Raw genomic sequence first — 21,742 nt, forward strand, 5'->3', positions numbered from 1 at the left:
TTCTCACTAATTTGTTAAGTGTTTTCGTAGTACATTTTATAGAAACAGTGACAATTATGCATAGAATATTAATATTTGGAAAATAGCGGGGCAGTTTCACACATTTATGGGTTACGAAAATATAAACTTTACGTCGTTATCACACTTGCACATTAAAATTTTAATGTGATTCACATTAATTGTCCCTTGTGAGCGTCCAAATATGTTATTTGTGTCTTTGAGTCACTTAATATTTGGGGTTTTTCTATTTATTGATAAAGAAGTGGACTTGGCCTGCAAAAATAAGTTTAAATTTACCTAAAGCATTTAAATATTTTTCGCATTAAAAACTTAAAGAGAAAATAGCATTAATTTTTCGCATTAATGCTATAAATCAATTCATATCAAATTTTGCGGGCCAAGTCTACATTTTATCAACAAATAGATTAAAATTTGAATATAAAATGATTCAAACACACAAATTACACATTTGGACTCTCACCAGCGACAATTAATGAGAATCATATTAAAATTTTAATGTGTGATAACACAGTTAGGGTAATAAATCAGTAGATGTATTGGGTAGTAATTTTGAAAAAAAAATCAGTCAAAAATAAAATTTGGTAGAAAAAGGTTTTCAGAAAGGCACATACTCTGCCTTCGGACATTTCATATTTTATCCCATATATTCCTTGAACCCTTTAACGACGAGACACTTTTCGCAGACTGAAAATCAACAATAAAAATTAAACTGAGAAACATAATTAATGATAAGTCTTACATCTAACCTTGGAAAGTCCAATAGAGTCTGATTCGGTGTATTTTGTGCTTCTATGAACAATAGGGGAAAAATGGCCCAAAAATTTAAGTCATTTTTCTGACAATACCAATGAATAATATTTTTCGCTTTAATGAAAAATATTACGTATGAGTATTGGAGTTTTTATTGCCAAAAGGGTTTTGCTTAAAAAAATTGGAAGTATAAAAAATAAATAGGGTAAGTGTGCCAAATTCCGGCCAGACTGCAATTCCGTCACCTTTTTTTTCCTCGAATTTCCATGAAGTTCTATAGTTTTTATATACTCGAGAGATTATACAATGCAAAAGAAAAACACAAAATGTAATTTCGATAAACGAGATGACGTGAAAAGGCATTGGAAGAAATCCCGAAGGGCAAGGAACTATGAGAATAAAGGTGGCCGAAATAGGCCACCAATGCTCTGTCTACATTTTTATTTATTTTAAAATGTACTGAGAATGATTTTAGAGAAAATAAAGACGATAAATTGTTAACAAGTTTCCAAGCAACACTCCTTAAGAAAAAGGAATAAAAAAATCAATTTGTATTTAAAATATTACATTTCAAACTTGGGACTTTGACGCTTGTATGCAACTATGCCGAAATTTGGCACACTTACCCTAAATTCAATTATGAATTTGAGAACTTAAAAATTCGCCATTTTGGAGCTTAAATATTTACTACATAGCAAATAGCTAGAGATTTGCAAAAAATATTCTAGATTCCCTCAGCCTTCTACTTTAAAATTATGTACAAACATAAGAAAAAAATAAGTTTAGGTAGTCAGGAAAAATTATTTTCTTTATGGGACACCGGTGTTCCAATCGTTCTTAAAGGTTCATAAATCTGACCTAGTGGCAATATATTTGTTCGAAGCTATAGTGTTTGTGAAGTTTGAAAGCTTTTCCCTAGTTATATAAAGAAAACAAAAATATTAAAAAATATATACATTAAACAACATTTCAAGATAAAGACATTAGGGGAAAGTGCCCATGCTTGATACGATCCAAGCTTGATAATAAGTATTTTTTTCCTACGTTAATCAATAATTGTGACTCATAGCAATACATTTTAATAGCTGGTCCTAAGACTCACATTTCCCAAAAAAAAAATAGGATCCCAGCTCTTTTTTCTCCTAGTTTCAGGAAGCAAAAATCAAAACTGAGTCCAAAACTGTAATTTCGATACATGATATTTTATAAGTATTTCTTAGTTAATGTCGCTGTTCAGGAAAACTACTATCATAGGCACATAGAGGGTTCATCAGTATTAATACTTATGTAAAAAATATTTTTACTGGGGGATACTGTTTTTGAGGGTGGTGACAAATTCATAAATTCTACTTGTGTCCATCCTATATTTTAAGAAGGGCCCATGAATGATAATTTAAATATGGCAACTCTATCATTAGATGTGATTCTTTCATAATTACACCTATTGTAATCCTCCAATTTTATCGGCAATTGACATAGCCTTCAACCCTGTTGCCTGAATTTTAAGGTTGCAGAGCGACATTTTCATGGATTCACAGTGAAAAAATGGTTTTCGCTAGCGCCCTAATGTCATAAAAACATGGCTTAGAAAAATTACATAAAAGTGATTTTAAAACTAATAACCAGTCTTACAAACGATTTAAGCAGATAGATTAGAGTTCCGTCTAAATATTGATGTGCATTTTTTTGTATCCGGTGAAATTTTTTCAGTGAAAATGGGCCTCCGAATTGTCGAATCAATTATTATACAGGAAGGCCCCGGACCCAACTTGTATAAAAATCGCCACTGAATTTCCATTTTCTTTTTGAGGAAAATCTAAGGATTTCCAGGAACTATTTGAGGTGGGATTATGAACCTAATAAGTGAGACATTTTTTTGTCATAGTGGAAGAATGGCTTCGGTTTGTGTGGTAATCAGAAAATAATCACAAACCTTGAACATCATTTTACAGTATCAAGCATGGTCACTTTCCCCTACATATTTTGTTTTCTTGAAATAATTCGCAATACTCCCTCCCTGAGGATCCTTCGAATTTGAGTTTCATGCAGAATTTTCTCTTAATAAGAAATAATTTGTATATGAAAGTGTTCGATAAGGAGAATATAGTATAAAAATACTTTATTTGGTCATGTGTTTTATTAAAAAGGATACGTAATTTCAAGATGTCTGTATCGAGGTACAACATCTTAAAGCGGTCTTTAGACTAGATGATTAGCTCAGTTTCCGAAGGAGTCAAAACTCTAATCAGCAACAAATTTCATTGGATTTTTAGAAGCTAATGGATCATTTAATTATGATTTCCGAGCGAGGAAATTAGTATTTGGAAATAAAGAAGACGTCTTTCTTCTTTCGATGTCCACTTTATTCTCTCTTCTTTCTGTTGATACATGATATTTATATGATTGCTCTCCCTTCGATCTTCTTTGTCTTTTATAAGATATCTATTAGTACATTCCTATTCAAGGTAATATAAATATTGTGATTTTTTGTCAATTAAACATCAAAGAGTGATCCATATAAGTCGAAACTTTGAAAGATAAACATTCTCAGAAAAATGAATTCTCAGAAAAAGTAATATAAAACATTTCCACTTTCTTATGTCGCGTTGATTCAAAAATGAGGACACTTAATATGCGATTTATGATCGTGTGATCTAACTATTTGTCTTTAGTAAAGCAATCCTGAAACAAAATTCTAAGTTAACATAAGTAAAGTCCTGACTGACCCAAATTTGATTTTCATTTTGAGACATTTTCTGACCAATTTCATCTTTTTATTGACCAAAAATATTTATTTTATAAATTAATGGGGCCAAGGTGGTTTGTAACTTTTTGATTTCCCCGTTGTCCGAAATATTTCGCTGTTTTTTTTAAGAAAGAGAAAAAACCAAACGGTTTAAAACTGGTTTTGCACCATTTTATGTTCTTGTTGTAGCGCTACTTGAGTAAATCAAATTAAAAAAAATAATTAGAGATTGCTCTATGACTTCTCGAGATATTTCAATTTCTCTTGTTTTGAAATAGAATCGAGTCTTATTATAATGTAATTTAGCTTTACAATTGATTCGTAGAGATAATTTATATCATGGTAAGGTTCAGTTTCATTTAAAAATAAAAGATCTATTTTAAAGGTGCCCGAATTCAAAAGTGTCCGAATTCGAAGGTGGCCCACTTCTACAAAATAGTACAATTTTCAGTGTGTCCGACTCTTAACAAATTACCAATTACCCTAAAATAGAAAACATTGAAAATTTTCATTTTTTTCGAAATATTTCTATATTGAATGGATGCATACTTTATCAAAAATTTATAAAACGAAGCTGTGAGTTGAGTAAGGTTATGCAGGAATTTCTTTCTTTTCTTCCTTCCAGTATTTTCTTTCTTTTGTTATTGCTTTCCTTTTTTTGCCGCAACTCTGATATTCGAGTCCTCAATTAATTAATTTGTTTCTAACTTTTCTCTTCTTCTTTTCTTGGATTTTTCATGTGGGTTTCTGGGTTTTCTGTTACACTTTTGATGAACTCTTTATTATTTTTTTTTCTTTATTAATATTTTTTTCTTTGCGCTGAATTGAACTCGTTGTGACGCCACGAGCCTAATTGCTCCTGTCACATCTACCTTGAGCATATTTCCGATTAGGGTGGAATAACCGGCTATCGCCATGTTTAGGAAAAAATTAAATTCATTTAATCATAACTTTTGAATCCTTGTTACAAGATAAGTCAAATTTGACACAAAGTTACTTAGATGTATTGGCTCTAGATACGTGAAAACAATAATCCTAGAACATAACGCTGGACTACTTAAAAAACTGATTTTTATTAATAATGCAAAAATAACCATTTCGTCGCCACTTTTTACCACTTTTCGCCAGTTTTGTAAAATTTGTAACCACTTCTCGCCACCCACTTGAAAAGAACCACACTCGGTTATTTTAGGCAATGCTATGAAAAGAATACATTCACCATTTCTCTTTCCTTGTGATCACTTTAATATTACTCTCTTTAAATGATTTTTCTTCACTTTTATTTGAGAAATCAAATTATGGGGCTTTTGCAGAAAGTAAACAATGCAGATTTGACAACTGAGAATGTACGAAGTGAATAGATATGGCGACAGGTGGTAAAATCAATTCCAGAATATTACCACTTCTCGCCATGCCTCATTTTTATACAAAAATAATATAAAATGAAATATTAATTGACTAAATACAAATTTTATGTATTCCACAAGTGCAATTAAATATTCAATAGACAAATTATTTACCCAAATAGGTATTTTTGGCCTGATGAAAATTTAACGACACTTAGTACATTTGGTAAGAGATGTTGGATTCGATGCACTTGCTTAAAATATTGCTCTAAAAAGTGATCAAAATCGTGAATCCAAAACGAATAATTATTATTTTTCGATTCTATGCGTAGAAGCAGAAACAATACAAAAAAAATTGTGACTCATTTATTTCATAAATTGCGAAAAATAGCGATTTCAATGTATGTGGCGAGAAGTGGGGCACTGGCGAGAACTGGTGATTCCACCCTATCTCTGCAATAGGGCCTATTTTGTAATTGAAATTTATTTGTCTGATAAAACATAAAAGATCGTTATACACGACAAAAGACTATACAGCTTGAGAAGAAGCATTTCCGCCGTTTGGCTTTGGAGGCTGGGCACCAACGCTAAGACGGCGACGGACGCCTGATTAAACTGTCTTAAGTTGCAAAATAGCTTCCACTTCACAAATAATTCTAATTAACAATAATTATTGCACGTGAACTGAGATATAAATTTAGAAATACAGTACAACTCTGATAGAGTCAACTCCTCAAAATTTTAAACATCGTGAAAACATGTGTAAAAATCCAAGTTATTTGTCAAACTTTTAAACTACTTTTGTTAAGTAAGAACCTGAGACAATTTTTAACGAGTATAATAGCAACTTCATTAATTAATAACTTGAAAAATTGCAGATATATGAGAATCAAATGTGTTGACTCTATCGGCGTCGTACTGTAGTTTCATTTTAAATAGAGTACATGTACATTGCAATAAAAATATTTGGTTAAAAACGCACAAAAGGTATGTTTTGTGGATACCATTGAATACTAAGCCTTGTTTGTAGTGTGTCAGGAACTGACTTATCTATAAACGAGCTTAGTCGTCTCCGGACTTCAGTCATAAGGGTGTCTAGGGCTACTATCCGACAATCTAGTAAATTTGTCGGAAACATTTTGGTAAAAAAAATTAAGTTCATATATTATGTCGTCTTTTCGTCCAATTGTAAAATATGAAATCCACAATAGCAGTATACTGTATCCCAATCATGCTCAAGAAATAACCAACTGTAGTACAAATCTGATGAGACGATTATGGGATATGTTGAAGAATGTGAATGAAAGGAGGGGAAAGAATGCTGATTTTTTTTGGAATACACAATTTTATTTCACATCTTTTCTGCACAAATAAACTACATAGAAAGCTTACATGAGCATAAGCTTGTTAAAATTCTTGTCATATCAAAAACTTTGTGCATGAATTCACTGAGAATCCCAAATTGTTTGACAAATTTTCTCTCAGATAAACCGTGGGACTATATGTTGAATACAACAAATTGTTGTTAATTGTTCGTATAAAACACTATGCAACACGGTTTTTGTCTCAGAGGTACCACATGGTACGTTTGATAGAGTCGAGTCTCCTGATCAAGAATATGGTTTTGGTTTTTCTCCTATACGTCACAATTTTTTTTTAATAATAGTTTAATATTTTTTCTGCTTTGCCTTACATTAATCATTATATCTCAGGTTCTAGTGAACGGAACTTGAAAAGTGTGGGTGCGTTGGAAAGCTCATTAGTCGAGCTTCAATTTTGATAATTACAAAAAACCTAGTAAAACCACTCCTTCGGGGTGTAAAATTGAAGTTTCTCTAAAAATTACCAAAAAAATGGTCCTAAAGTGAGGTTTTAAAAATTTGTATAAAATAAACTAAACAAAATATTAAAAATCCAATGATACCAGGTGATAGGCCACACTTAGGACTACAATTTTGCTCATCTAAGACATCGCGCTCCGATCACTCTAAATGCCTCATTTGTTGGTTTTTGTCATTTTCCAAAAATATAAAATCCCTAATTTCAGCAAATTTCTCAGAGATTAAGTAAGAAATATCTTTATTATTCCTTAATATTTTTAACATTATTTCTATTTATTTCCATCCATCCATTTATTTTAATTCTAGTGCAGTTTAATTTCAATATATTCTCGTATAACACTGCACTAATTTCATTTTCCCGCCGTAAATAAAATGCTAGAAGTACAGTTGATTAAAAAAACTTGATACTCTTTTAATACTTTCTGGAAGAGGTAATTTCTAGAAAAGTAAGTTAAAAAATTCTAGAGAAGTATGATCTAAGGTCATTGATATATACATATGCGACATTTTCGCTGATGTATTTTCTACATATAACAAAGATTGTACTCTAAAGGGAGTTAAGGGGCTCCTTCTTGTGGCTGAGGGGTGCTTGGAGATGTGAATAAAAATCACGTTGATGATCTTCCGATCGAGTTGAAGAAGAATCTCAACATTTTTGTATGTTTATTGTAGTCCTAAGTGGTGCCTATCGTCTGATGTCAATGGATTTTTAATATTTTGTTTATTTTATTTTATTCAAATTTTTAAAACCTCACTTTAAGACCATTATTTTTGTGGTAATTTTTAGAGAAACTCTAATTTTACACCCTGGGAGGAGTGGTTTTACAAAGTTTTGTGTAATAATCGAAATTGAAGCACAACTAATGACCTTTCCAACGAACCTACGCCTTTTAAGTTCTGTTCAGCAGTACCTGAGATGTAACAAATAATCTAAGGCAAAGCAGAAAAAATATAAAAGTATTATTAAAAAAAAATTGAGACGTATAGAGCAAAACTAAAACCAGATTCTTAATCAGGGGACTCAACTCTTATCAAACGTACCATGTGAGACCTCTGAGACAGAAAAACAATAGTGAATTTGTTGCATAGTGAAATATAAAATAAACTAAATGAGTGTCTGCATTTAACCTTTGAATTCGTCTTGGGAAATCATAGTCAAATATTCTTTGTATTTATTTGTTAAGGTTTATTTAATGTTTATTAAACTAACAAATTAGGGGAAAGTGCTCTCCCTTCGAACGTACATGCCTTCGAATAATGTGAATTTCTTTTGTTTTTCGTAAGAGATTTACAATAAATTATTATGGAATTATCAACAAATGATGACAAGACAACTAATATTTAATAGAAATGTGTAAGTCTCAGAGGAAAACTAAAAGAAAATTCATTTCAGAAATTTACTATTAAAAATATATACAATTATGAAGATGAATAATTCATGTAATGTTTACCCAAAAGCTTTCATAAAATCATATAAAGTATTTCTACATCATTTGTAAAACCGTAATGAGTTGAAAAGAACCGTTTAGCTGCTGTTTATTGCTGACGCAACTGTAAGTGAAATGTGCGTAATAAATATCTTATTCACGATGCTTCATGGTCAATCGGGTTGATAGTCGTTTTGCAATATTACAATGCAAATGTGTGAGGTAAAAGTTTTATTTTCTTAGTCCGGCTACTCAATAAAATCCCTATGGAATATATCATACTAAATTTGGCATTATTATCTTTATATCTAGACGGTAACATCACTCACAATTGATCATTTTGACCATGATAAATTACACGTGGAATCAAAAAATGCCCCATCCTTGTTCTTGAGACATTTCTGTGGCTTTTTTTTCTACGAGCCAAGACAGATGATAAATTTGATAGTATTATCAGTTGAAGTGTGCAAAGTGAAGGAATAAAAAAGTGACCGGCAGTAGATTTATTGTAGTCACCGCTATGAGCTTGTTGTTGAAAGGCTCATCAGAATGCACAGATAATCATATTTTTTTCAAGCAAATTCAGGGTCAATTGAACAGATTTCAATAGCAAATCACATAATACATTTTTCCCCGGCTAAAATGCAATTTTGTATCATAAGAATGGTTTTAATTGCAATTAAACGGATTTTCGATTTATTTCAGAGGTTTAATATAAAATAGCTTTTTGTGGTTTTGTAGGCAAGTGCCATTGAATTGACCATAACAGTTCAGAATTTGTTGTTACGCTCCTAAATAGCGACGTAATCAGAGATAATCTACAATAGCAATTGATACACGGTATGTTTTAACGCTTTTTTTTTGCATTTTTATCATCAATATCAACTTCGGTAGCAGACATTTCCCCAAAGTTTCCCACAGACAGGCATGTTTTCATAATAATATTCAAACTTCTGCATCAAAATTGAATAGCATAAAACCTCTTTTGCAATTCAAATTGATTTCTCATGTCTTATTGGTACAACTTATATGAGTAATATGTCTCATGCCATTGTTTGAGGTCAATGTGAATTGACTAAAATGGAGAGCACGATTGATAAATATGCTAATTTCTTTCGATCAATTTTGAATAAATTATGGAGATTATACTGGTAATTTTTGTAAATTATGTGTATCCTATTACTCCTTTTGGGAGCTTCTTTATTACCAAAAACACCATATTTGTTTAGAAGCGGAATAGATTTACTTAAACCTTTATTTAAATTGTCTTCTGAGAATTATAAAAAAAAGTACGTGAACATCTGTTAAAAAACCGGTATAAACTTGTCATCAATCCAGTTATTGTTTAATAAATTTTATGTCTCTATCTTCCCTTTTGCTCAAAAACAAATAACCTGAAATTAAGATTAGTAATATTTGGGTAGAAAGAAAAATAAATTTCAAATCATTATTTCATACATTACAAGAAACTTTTCTACAGAAGTGAACAGAGGAATAGGCGTACAATATTTAACTCCGCAGCATTCGACTAAGCTTTCCAGGTTTTTCCCAATGCTCGAACCGGATTTTTACCGGTTCTCATCCGATTTAAACCGATTTATAATCTACTCAAAAGATCGCCCCTTTGGAAGCTTTGAAGTAATAAAATTGATTTTCGGATGAAAATTAATAAATTAATAATTAATAATAATAAAAATTAATAATAAATAATCAAATAATAATGGGTGAAAAATTCCAAGACCTTTTTAACGAGCCCAAATATGATATTAGTCGGTTGAGAAATACGCTATCTAGAGCCTTTTTAACCTCTGACATTGAACAACCGTTAATATGAATGATTCAAGGGTATTATCGTATAACGACGAAATTTTCGGCTGGGTAATCTCTAAAACGTATCCAAAATATATGAAAAAAATATCGCACGACGCGTTTTCGAGCAATCCAAAAAACATGGTTTTGGTGAGGAAGAGTAGGGGAGACTGGGGCAAAGTCACAAATCGAAAAATTTGAAAATTCAATATCTTCCAAGGTAAAAAATATAGCGCCTCAAATTTTTTTCTATAGATAGCCTCCATTGACCTTCAATGTCGTAAGTTTCTTAGAATTCGAACAAGGAATTTAGAAAATAAAAAAAATATCGAAATTTTTAGCCCTATTTTACCTACTTATTTTCCAAAATTGATGCACTGGTGAATATTTTCTAAATAATTTGGATATTTTGAATACGAATCCGCTATCTATTTTAGAATTTCACAAAAGTTCTTTTCTCCAGAAACCCTTTTATTAAAAATGGCCAATTGGGGTAAAAAGTAACAAAAGGTATAGAGCAAAAAAGTAACAAAAAAGGGAAGCAATTTCTGATGTCTCACAGCGAGAAGAAACGTCATTATCATGTCTCGCCGCTTGTTGTTTGCATTGGTCAAACGATTTTCAGTCTTTTGAGTGAGTTTTTTTTCTAAAATAGCTTGAAAAGCACTTTTCTCGTTTTCTTGTTTTTCTCGTAAAGAAAACGGTGTTTTACAAAGGTGTAGACGAATAAATTTTCTATGAAAATATGTCCTCTAGGTATTTTTTCAAATTTACGGAAGCCTGTGCGAATCAAAATATGATAATACCCAATGTCTGGTACTATTTGCCCCAGCATTTTTGAGAATAGTCACAAAATTACCATTTAGAAATTAGCTCGATAAATGTATTTTCTTACAAAATAGAGGAAAATTATTTTCACAAAGTTGTAGAACGGTAAATTTCCTATAAAACTGCGCTAATTAGAAATATTTTAAGCTCTCGAGTAGCTTGTAAAAAAATAAAATATCCGTTGTGTGACTTTTTGCCCCAGTCTCCCCTAGGGATGGGGCTAAACAGTACAAACTTGTTCTAAAATCTCTAAACCCTAGAAAATTGTCTGAAATCAACAACATGCTCAAATGTAAAAACTTTGCAATTATTTCATAATTTCCAAAAGTTTCCGAATATTTCAAATCCTAATCTTGTACTGGGTATTTAAAATTTTGGCCACTGAAGAGGTGTAACTGAACTTCTATAACCGGAAAGGTAAACTAGAATTTATTTACTTCACTCGTCCGGCCAAATAAAGTATCTTCAAAGTCATTTGTCTTTGGAACGCAATATATGTACTTTCAACTATTTTTGAGAAATTCTACAAAATCATCAATTGCACCTAATCAACCTTAACCCTATTGTTATTTAAAAACTATTTATATTGAATAGAGTTCAAAGAGGCGCCAATTTCTCAATATTTCAACCAGTTCGCGACACTTTGTCTTTCTCAATCAAAAACGTAATTCATTAAAATATTAGGCGCCACCGCAAACTGATTTTTTCAAGTTTAGTCACCTTCAAAAATTTAATGTTTGTCCAAATCCAATTCATAATGGGTAATTATGCAAGCTTTCACTGTAGTATTCAAAACATTATGCAAAATAGTAAAATTTTCCGCTGCTGATTATTTATAGTAAAGTATATTTAAATATGTGTGCTGAGCGACATCTTTCGATATGCAAATTTGGATAATTTGCATACTTTGCATCAAAATAGATTTATTTTTAATCATTTTTGCAAAATAAATTGCTCATAGCAATTAATTTGTAGGAAGGTTGAAACAATTTAAGGGGATTGTTTTTTTTCGAATTGTGATCATCAATTGTAACCTTTGGGTTTTAGAAATGATAATTTAGTCTAGAATTAACTGCTATAATAAACTTATACAAGACGTAAATTAATTAATTTTTAAAGAGGTTTATCCCTGTTTCGAGGGTTCTTAAATTCTAAATACCAAAAAATTTTATAGGTTTTAGATCTAGATATTTACCCTTATCATCCGGTTTTAAGTCAGAATAGTCTCAAATATTTCACCAGATAAATTAGAAAAAAAATAAGCCATATGCCTGAACCTTAAGTCTGAGGTCCGTATTACCTAACGTTTCTTATAAATATAGGGTTTTACAATTTGGTTAATGATAAAAAAATAAATCGCTTGGTATCTTTGTAAACTACACTTAATCTACTCATAATCTACAGGGCCGAAGGAACATCTATTGGTAGTTTAAGAAATCGTATTACAGTAGACTTTCTCAAATTCGGGCATTTGGGACCGAAATGTCAGCCGAATGAGAGAGAAATTCGGGCATCAAATTGTTTGAAATGCAACGATTTTTTGTTCATTTGCATACTCATATTAAGTTTACATACTCATATTAATTGAAAATTTCGTGAAAGCCCCTTAATAATGAAGAATCAAATCACAACTGAGACAAACCATGGCAAATTTGAGCATATTTGCTTCATTTGATAATCATAGTTATACTTGAAAAATGTCAACAAACTTTTATCAAATTTAACTGCTGTCCGAATTAAAAAGTAGCCCGATCTTAAAAGAGCCGAATTAGCGAGAGTCTACTGTACCACCTGTTGACGCCCTATTTTGTATTATTTAAGATATCAAGTTTGATCGCCTGTCCTTATAGATAAGGGACAAATAATGAAATTATGTTATATTATTTGCGCTTTGCTTTTAGATACATTTAATAAATATTAATATTTTGACGCAATTGCGAATAAAGTTTTCCCTATCGAACAGGATTTCCGACACTATACAATTTAATTTATTCATGCGGAATCTTGTTAAAATCCTGTAATATGATCTAGGAATTTGAAATAAACAGATTCACTTATCAGTTGTAAAAAGTTTCCAAAACGCTACACTAGCATTACTGAACATTAAAAAATGAGGCTTTTGTAGGTGTACCATAAAATTGTTTTAAAGCGGAGTTTGTTGCACAGGAAATCTAATATCGCCTCTATGGATATGACAAAAATCCAAATTTATTTTCAATTTTTTTGGCAATTCAATTTGTGTAAATTGAATTAGCAAAAATATAAATAAAGCTGAAATCAATGGTACTAATTTGTAATTTTCAAAAATTTTGAAATATTATTATATCCCAGTTATAAAATCAAATGCGTACATTATAATTAATCTCATATTTGAAGTTAAAACCATTTGTACTAAATTACAAGTACAATCGTTGGTCAATTTGAGTGTGACACTGGTAACATTTGACGACTGTTTTACTTCAGTAAATAACTGAGTCTGAACTTTTGGGGCAGATATCATGGGATAGCTATCAGAGGTACTTAGAAAAGGGTTATCAACCCTCTTAGTCGAATTCGAAGGCCTGCCAGTGGCTTTATTCGAATGTACTCGTGGCTTTTTACCATAAATTTTGAAAATTCTGTATAGTCTATCGAGATTTTACATAAAATATAGCAATTAACGACATAGATTGATTCTGGCAACATTATTTCTGAACAATTTAACTTCCTTTAGCACCTTTTAACTTGCAATTTTTAGGCTAAATTATAATTTATCAAAAAAAAAAACAAATTATTTTGTATTATTTATCATCATATTAATACATGTATTTACCACTCACAAGTTTAGAAATGTAAGGGGAAGTGGGGCACCTTTGAAAGAGGGACATCTTTGTAATTGAGATTTTCCATCTATTTTTAAATAAAATTGACCCTTTTTGTGAAATAATTTAGCTGCATAAACGGATTGAGAAGCTAAATTACATTACGATATGGCTAAGTACCACTTAGCCATAGGAGAAAAATCCCAATTTCAAAGATCCCCCACTTTGAAAGGTGCCTCACTTCCCCCTACAAACTGACCATTTGCCTCTCAAATGATATAAATTTAAAATATAACCGGATTATATTAAGTTGATCGCATATTTTTGATCATTTTAAATTGCTTATTCAAATGAGGCAATAAACTTTTGACGCAAGTTAAATGATTAACTTTTGGAAAACAATTATTTTTTATATGGAAAAAAATGGAAAAAATTAATTAATTGTTTTTGAAACACAAATTTTTGTTTTTGAAAATAAGATCTACAGATTATAGGAAACTCATTTGCCAAAAGAAAAATTTGAAAAAGTATTTTTTCTATTATTTATTCAACCTGATTACTCGAACATACATTAGACAACAAACTTTTGGCACCTTTGACACTCACTCTAACTCGAGAAATTTCCGATAATTCAAAAAAATTTTAGGAACTCTTGGAAGTCTCTATAATATGCAGAGCCTTCACATAAGTTGCAAAATCACAGTAATATAGAAGAAACCTCGAAAACCCGTGGAAGTACTAAGAAACTTTCGATAATCCGGAGATCCTTTACAAAACAGAGGAACCTCCATTTGCTTAGAGAACTCGAGAATCCTTCGGGAATAGGGTAACGTGTGGTATTTCCGGACAAGGTGATTTTCGGGACATAATATAGGTATATTGGGACTCATTAAAAATCCTATAAATATTTGTTTTCTAATTATTTTTAAGTTCTATATAAAATAGTAAGCTCTTTACGTATCAGATAAACATAAAACTTCTGAAATTTTATTTAATTTAAAGCGTGAAATACGCGTGAATTGTGAGTGCCACATTTCATTTTTCGTAAAATCTTCAGTGTGGTCAATTTTGCAAATGTCTGCTTAATTCTTTTTCGATTTAAGTCAATTTATAAGTGAAATTTAAACAAAATTTTTATGAAGGAGTGAAGTTTAGAACTTCTACTTGAAAATAATTTCCGAAATACCCAACTGTCCCGAAATATACCACTCTTACTTCTTTACATTTTTTTGCTATTTTGTATTAAAAATTATGCATTTTTCAACATTTTTCGATAAGAGTCTTATTCTGGATAGCACAAGGAACTTAAATATTTGTATCAACAAAGAAAAAAAATATTTGAGAAGTCGTTAAACTGTTTGAGACTTGAAAGTGCTAAAAAATGTCCTGAAATACCACACGTTACCCTACTGGAAATTCTTGGAAATTTTCTGGGACGGGGCTAACTCTCGGAAGTATTTCTTACAAAGTTGTATGTAATTATTATTTTGTACACAATTTTGTGAATAATTAACTTAAATTTAGAATAAAAGTCGTGGTAAAATATTATATCTAAAAACTTGAATTGAACTTGAGAAAGAGTGTGACCTTTTCTCTTGAATATTAGCTATCTGAAAATTTTTAATAGAAGTCCTTCTGTCGGAAAGTACCCTTTTCTACGGGATTTATTCAGCATTTTATAAAAAAAAAATGACAACAAAAAGAGGGGGTGGTCTAATATTATTTTTGGGTTGCTTACTCAGGAGATCCCCATTAATTAATTTTTAAAACAACAGAAAAAAAAATATTGTGCTCACAAGATTCCTTATCGTCTTTAAAGGGTTAAGAAAAGATACGCCATATGGAGAACAACAATGCAAATTTAAAATGCACCTCAAGTGCTCTCAAGTGATTTTCGGAAAGACTCAAAAGACTTTTTGCGATAATATCTCTTGCAAAAATAAAAATTTTGGCATATTCAGGTTGAGAAATTCAGTATTAAACAAATGATAAGAATTTCGTATTTCGTCCATAAATTAAGTGCCTTTCTCCGCCCTCTTTTTTGCATTTAAATTAATATTAAGGTCATACTATTGTTATTTTTTTTTATAAAATTACTTTTTCCCTCGATGTGAATTGCTGTCCCTGAAGATTTTTAGTTGTTTGGCTTTCTCAATGGATTAACTTGCATCCTTCTGCACCACAGCCGTTCTACTTGACGTAATCCAGACAGCAATCAGCAATGGGGAGGAGAGTTTCTGGCTAAATACTTCCCGTCTCTCTCAAAATAACTTTTTTTTTTACAATTCCCACAAAAGCTGGGGGTCAGCGCACGAAGGCAGAGATCTCATAATCAAAACATTCACGTGAGTGTGAGATAATGCAAATTTCCCGCAGTGGAAATATACCCAAACACTCATATCTGCAATTGTTGTAAATTGAGCGATTATCAGGTGAGTGGGAGGAGAGGTGGTATGAGGTGTTTTAATTGAAATTGAGTGCATGGAAATATGATATTTTCAAGTGCATTCTTCAACTGCTGGTGAGTGTACATTTGAGTTTCGTCAGCGAAGGATGGTTTATTAAGTAAAGCGGGTGGTTATTGACGTACTATAAGCCCTATAATCTGGTGAAAAATTTAAAAATTCATCTGAAGCTATAAATGGGAGAATTCTTGTGAAATTATTTTGAAAAAAAAATAGTGCCATGCTCCAATTAGCTCATCCCACTATTTGCCGAAGGATCTCCATGATAGACTGGTGACTTCTACTCATAGCTGAATGAATTTATTACAAAAGCAAATATTATTTTGCCACAAACACTCGCCAAGAGATTTGGATTAAGACAGAGAGACGAGTCTAAATCTCGATTTAGTTAATTTGCAGCAGTCGCGACGAGAGTAACGCGTGCTTCGTAAAGCTCCAGTGAAGTGTCTGGTTTATATCAAAAAAAAATTTCATAGACAAAAAACACAAGAAATAAGAAAGACAGAAAAGAAAGCAAGAGACATGGTGAAGAATAGAAGATATGAGAGTGAGTCCTAAATTGTCCTAAAACAATAAAATGTGCCAAAAAGTCCTGACAAGAAAAATCGATAAATTTTAAATAATTCATCACAACATTAAAAAGTTCTATGGTGTCCAACGCAGAGAAAAAAAAGCTCACAAAGTTGCAAATTTCATTTTTCACATATCATTAACCATCCTCAAGAGTTTTCTTCATCGCAATCAACTCAATGGTCTGCTCATTAATTACTTTAAATTTCACAAAATACCTACCCAAGAAGCATTTTACTCTCTGTGCCCAAGAGTTACATAGCTGCTTTGCCAAAATGTTTAAAAAATTTTACTGGAAATAGAAGGAAAGTGAAGAAGATGGGACGGTATGTTCTACGTCCTTTGCTCAAGTAGAGGAAAACTTCCAGTCCTCGCACACAGTCTGACTTCGAACACTTCATTTTTTTTTCATATTCATAGACGTAAGGAAAGCGCGCTACGTTCGGACGACTCAAGCATCGGACAATTCAATTTTTTCTCTATATTCGTTATGGATTTCACCCATAGCTCTTTTCTGAAAATTTGAGGAATTGGACTAGCTATTAAAATATAATATTTTATTGAACCAAATTCATTTATAACACATTGAAAAAATGATTTGTGCAAAGCATAAATCGTCCGAAGGTAGCGCGCTTTCCCCTATATGGAAAAATTTGAAGTGCTTCAAGCGTGTGCAAAGAATGAAAGCCTTTCCCTATATCGCTCTTAAGTATATACAGAAACATAACTCGTTCTGAACAAAGGAGAGTAAAACAGATTCAATTTGTTTATAAATAATTATCTCACGGTAATATCTGGATAAAAATTGTTCTGTTAATCATTACTTCATTGAGAACTTTTATATTGTAATTGTTGTTATAAAATTTAGAGACATTAATGTGCTTAATAAACTACATGTGCCTTTTTTAGGCTTCGTTTTTTTTTAGCATTACTACAAGTACGGAAACTGTCGTATTTTTACCATTTATAATATGTCTTTTTCTGTGAGAGAGCATAATTGTGCCCTTGTAATTCTAAGTAAAGGGCACATTTTTCTGGAATAATAGTGACACGAAAAAACAGCGTGAATTGCGCACCTGTTGCATAAAAATACTTAAAATAGATAACCCCTGTGTGCCTTTACTTCAAAATAATTAAGTGAATAAAGCATTTTTCACATGTAATTAAATATTTCATTCTAAAAAATATTTTACAGCAATCGCACTCTCTGATTGTCCAGAGATTTGAGACCTTCGAAAGTTCTTAAGAACTAGCCAATCAGAGAGCGTCATATGATTAATAAATTTTTACATGACTTGAATCCAATTACACGTCGTTAAAGTTAAAAAAAAAACTAGAGTAAAATGTAGAGTAGAGATTATTTTCCGTAGAGGAATGGTGGAATCTTATGCGGTCTTCTCGCTTGCAGAGTTTTAGTCAATTTTTAGCTTAAAAAACTTATTGATTCGTGTAAATTTGGTGATATTTGGACTTTTCAAGAAAACATTCACCAGATTTACCGGTTCCAGATTGAAATTCTCATGGAATCAAGCAAAAAAGTGGTTTTTAGTGTCATGAAAATATATTTTAGAAAAGTTCCAAAAAAGTAATATTAAAACGTTTTATTACATATAAAAACGGTTTAATCAAGTAGATTAGAGTTCCAAAAAAAGATCGGTGCAAAATTTAGGGTAATAATAGGGTGTTTAATGATGACGTGAATCGTGTGCGAAGATGGAAACTCGATTGAACTTTCGCACAAATCGCCATTAAATTTTCATTTTCCTTTAGAGGAAAATCTGAGGATTTCCTGGGATTATCTGAGGTGGGATTATGAATCTTATAAGTAAGAGACTTTTTTGGCATAGTTGCAGAATCGATACGGTCAGAAAAAATCACTGAACTTGAACATCATTTTTGTGTGCGAAAGTTCAAAGTCTCCCCCTATAATAATAATAATAATGGTGGCACAACGTTCCGTAGAGGAACTAGGCCTTCTTACAAAGGGAGTTCGGGACATCCATTATTATTTTTTTTTATACAGGGATGGGGTTATCAGTCCCATGCCCCGTAGAATCAAGTGCAGTGAAGCTCACTGGATGCAATCCGAACACCTTTAACGCCAGAAAAATTCCTGGTGACTTAAAGAGGATTGGAGCCCGGGACACTTGCATCACAGAGCGTGTGCTCTACCACTTGACCCATTGAGTGCCCTATATTATAAGCAAGCCTAAATTATCTAATTTATTAAGCTTATAGTCTAAGTTTGGTAAAAGGAAAAGACAAGGAAGAAATGCTCTTTTTTCTTTTAAGTCTTCCACTCTCTCCGTTCCGAAAAAACGTACGTTAACTAGTGCATTTTCTATTTCTTTGTCGTTGTATTCTTTTGTCAATTAATGTAAAATTTAATCAAATTTGTAACACAAGTAATAGAGGGCGTGGCTTATATTTTCAGCAAGAAGAGTTATTCATGTTTCTTAATTAAATTTGTGGCAGTTTACTATAAAATGTCGCGCAATGTCATAATTTTACATTAAAATTTAAATAATTTGTGCTTACAACGAAAAATAATGTAAAACGTTGTGTATTTGTCAACTTTTTATTTATGTTTCTGATATTTATTGCTGCTAAGTAAATTTTTTAACAAAAATTAAGACAATAAAATGTAGTTTGTAAAAAAAAATATATTATGCATGTTGTTAAGTGATATTACGCAAAAAGTATGGAAAAAATATTTACAATAATAATTGGTGGTTTTTTTCAAAGTTTCTGTGATTAACTTGATTAACTCTCTAAAAATAAAAAAAAAATAAAGAAATTGAGAGTATAGGAAGGCTTTCAGGCTTCGCACACATTCTGTCTTCGACACTTCATATTTTTCCTTTATTCCTTTAATAAATATGACCTAATGGCAATATATTTTAATAACTTGCCTTGAGTCACAGATTTTCTGGAAAAAATAGGTCAAATTCATTAAAGGAATACGGAAAAAATATGAAATGTTCGAAGTCAGAATGTGTTCGAAGCCTGAAAGCCTTATCCTCTACTCTCAATTTCTTTTTTTTTTAATTTTTAGAAAGTTAATCAAGCTAATGACAACAACTTTGAAGAAAAAACCGTCAATTATTATTGTATATATTTTTTCCCATACTTTTTGCATAATATCCCCTAAACTACATGCATAATATTATTTTTTTTTTATAAACTACTTTTTATTATCTTAATTTTTGTATAATAATTTACTTAGCATCAAGATATTTTGCAAGAATTCTTATTAAATTCCTTGTTTGATTTTCCTGAGTAATTTCTTGAGATTAAGTGAATTGTCACATACTAACTTACCGTATTTTTTGTTTATTTTATTTTTCAATGTTCACAAAATAACATTAATTTATAAAATTATCATGTTAGATAGAACTCTATAATTTTGTTTTTGAGATTGATCGGACGGAAATAAACGCTGAAAAATAATAACGATCTGAAATATATCAATGACACCGAGAGAGCGTGTTACCTAAGGATGACTCAAACTTCGAACAACTGATTTTTTTGAAAATGTTCTTAATATTATATTTTAATAGCTAGTCCAGTGTCTCAAGTTTTCTGAAAAGAGCCAAGGGCCAAATCCATTGAAATCTTAGAAAAAAAATGAATTGTCCGAAGGTAGCGTGCTTTCCCCTAAAGTCTATCTAAGTATTCTTTAAAAAGGCTTGATACGGAAATTATGGATTTGAATATTGGAAGAGCTTGCATATTGCCAATTAGTACGTCACTTTACTTAAAAGGATCACTGTAATTGGATTAAGAGTATAATAAGTTGTCTCTAGGACTTTCTAGGAACTTCTTGAGCCAGAAACATGTATTCTTAAATTCTGTTTATGGGTCTCTTTATTCAATTTCACTTTAATACGAAGACCTTTGAGCTTACCTTTAAGAATTTTAGTCCTAAAAAGCAGCTATTTGACTTCTTGGGTACAATTAAAAAAAAAATGAAATTTTCTTTGGTGAAAAATTCAACATAATTTCCAGATCTGAATGTGTAAATTTTACCCTCAACAGGTGGTCTCTTTGGTGTACGACACCTGCAGACATTCCTCCTCTTCCTCTGCCTCACAATCGCCTACGCCATGCGTGTCAACTTGTCCGTGGCAATTGTCGCGATGGTGGACAGAAATTCCACTAATCCCAACTTTGAGGTGAGTCAGACACTTGTTCAAATACTGTGGAAAAATTTAGGAAAAATTAGCATTTGCACGTTAAAAGAGAATAATCAGCCGAAATGGATGCCTAATTAAACAAGCTGGAGGTGATTTTTCATATTTAGTCTTATAGACACTTTTTTTTATGGTGGCTTCTAACACGAAAAGACAACACAAAAATTGCGACATTTGCAGTGGGTTCGTCTTTTGCATCATCTCAAACTCAAAATAGTGTGAAAAGCGTGATGATATAGTGAAGTTTTTGGTGAATAGAATGCTTTGTCTGATGATCTTTCACATGATAAACTTTTGGTGGAAAATTTATCATTCGAACAATCGATAAAAGAAACACTAACGGACATCCGCTTAATTTTCGGATTGTTTATGATTTCTCTCACTCACTTCAAAATGCACAAAAAATGGTCAAGCCAAAGTATAGCAGACTTTGCAGAATGTTATATGCCATTATGTTATATGTTATATGTTTATTATGTTATTATATATTTATCATATATTTATTATGTTCATTATGTTATATGTCAATTTGTACAAAAAAAAATCATATTTTACGTGCTTTTGTATTAGAGGAAGGTATTTACATGTTTTTGATTAGAATTTAATTTAATTTAATTAGTATTTGTTTGGAAAAATCCAGGAGATAATATTAAAGAAGATATTAGAAGGGGTCACCGAAGTTAGTAAATCGATATCTCTTACCGTTTAAACTCCAGAACGATGACAAGTTGAAATAAAGACGGATTTATATACTCCTCTTACTCTTTTAGTACGAGCAATAGAAGCACTAAAAATAAAGCAAGGGAACTGTACCAAATCTCGGCCACTTCATTTGTTCCTCAAATTTTCATGATTTTTTAAATTATTCTCATAAGGTAAGATGGGGTATTTTCGAATCATGTCCATTTGGGAATTGTGAGATTTTTTCGGTCTTGCGGATAAGGA

General features: G+C 31.3%; 1 protein-coding gene across 3 annotated transcripts in view; it reads left to right on the plus strand.

Annotated features, from left to right (window-relative positions):
- LOC129804830 (putative inorganic phosphate cotransporter) overlaps positions 1-21,742 on the plus strand; it is a 40,744-nt gene that overhangs the window by 1,596 nt on the left and 17,406 nt on the right. Inside the window, exons 1-2 of one of the 3 annotated variants that reach the window (XM_055852465.1) lie at positions 16,066-16,581; positions 20,643-20,779. The exons of 1 other annotated variant lie outside the window; for it this stretch is intronic. In XM_055852465.1, the coding sequence (XP_055708440.1) occupies positions 16,557-16,581; positions 20,643-20,779 (162 nt within the window). In that variant the 5' untranslated portion in view covers positions 16,066-16,556. Of the gene's footprint in view, positions 1-16,065; positions 16,582-20,642; positions 20,780-21,742 lie in introns of those variants that run through there. One more of the 3 variants, XM_055852464.1, reaches the window with a different exon arrangement.

The sequence above is a fragment of the Phlebotomus papatasi genome, chromosome 2, assembly GCF_024763615.1.
Source record: "Phlebotomus papatasi isolate M1 chromosome 2, Ppap_2.1, whole genome shotgun sequence".
Classification (NCBI taxonomy): Eukaryota; Metazoa; Arthropoda; class Insecta; order Diptera; family Psychodidae; genus Phlebotomus; species Phlebotomus papatasi.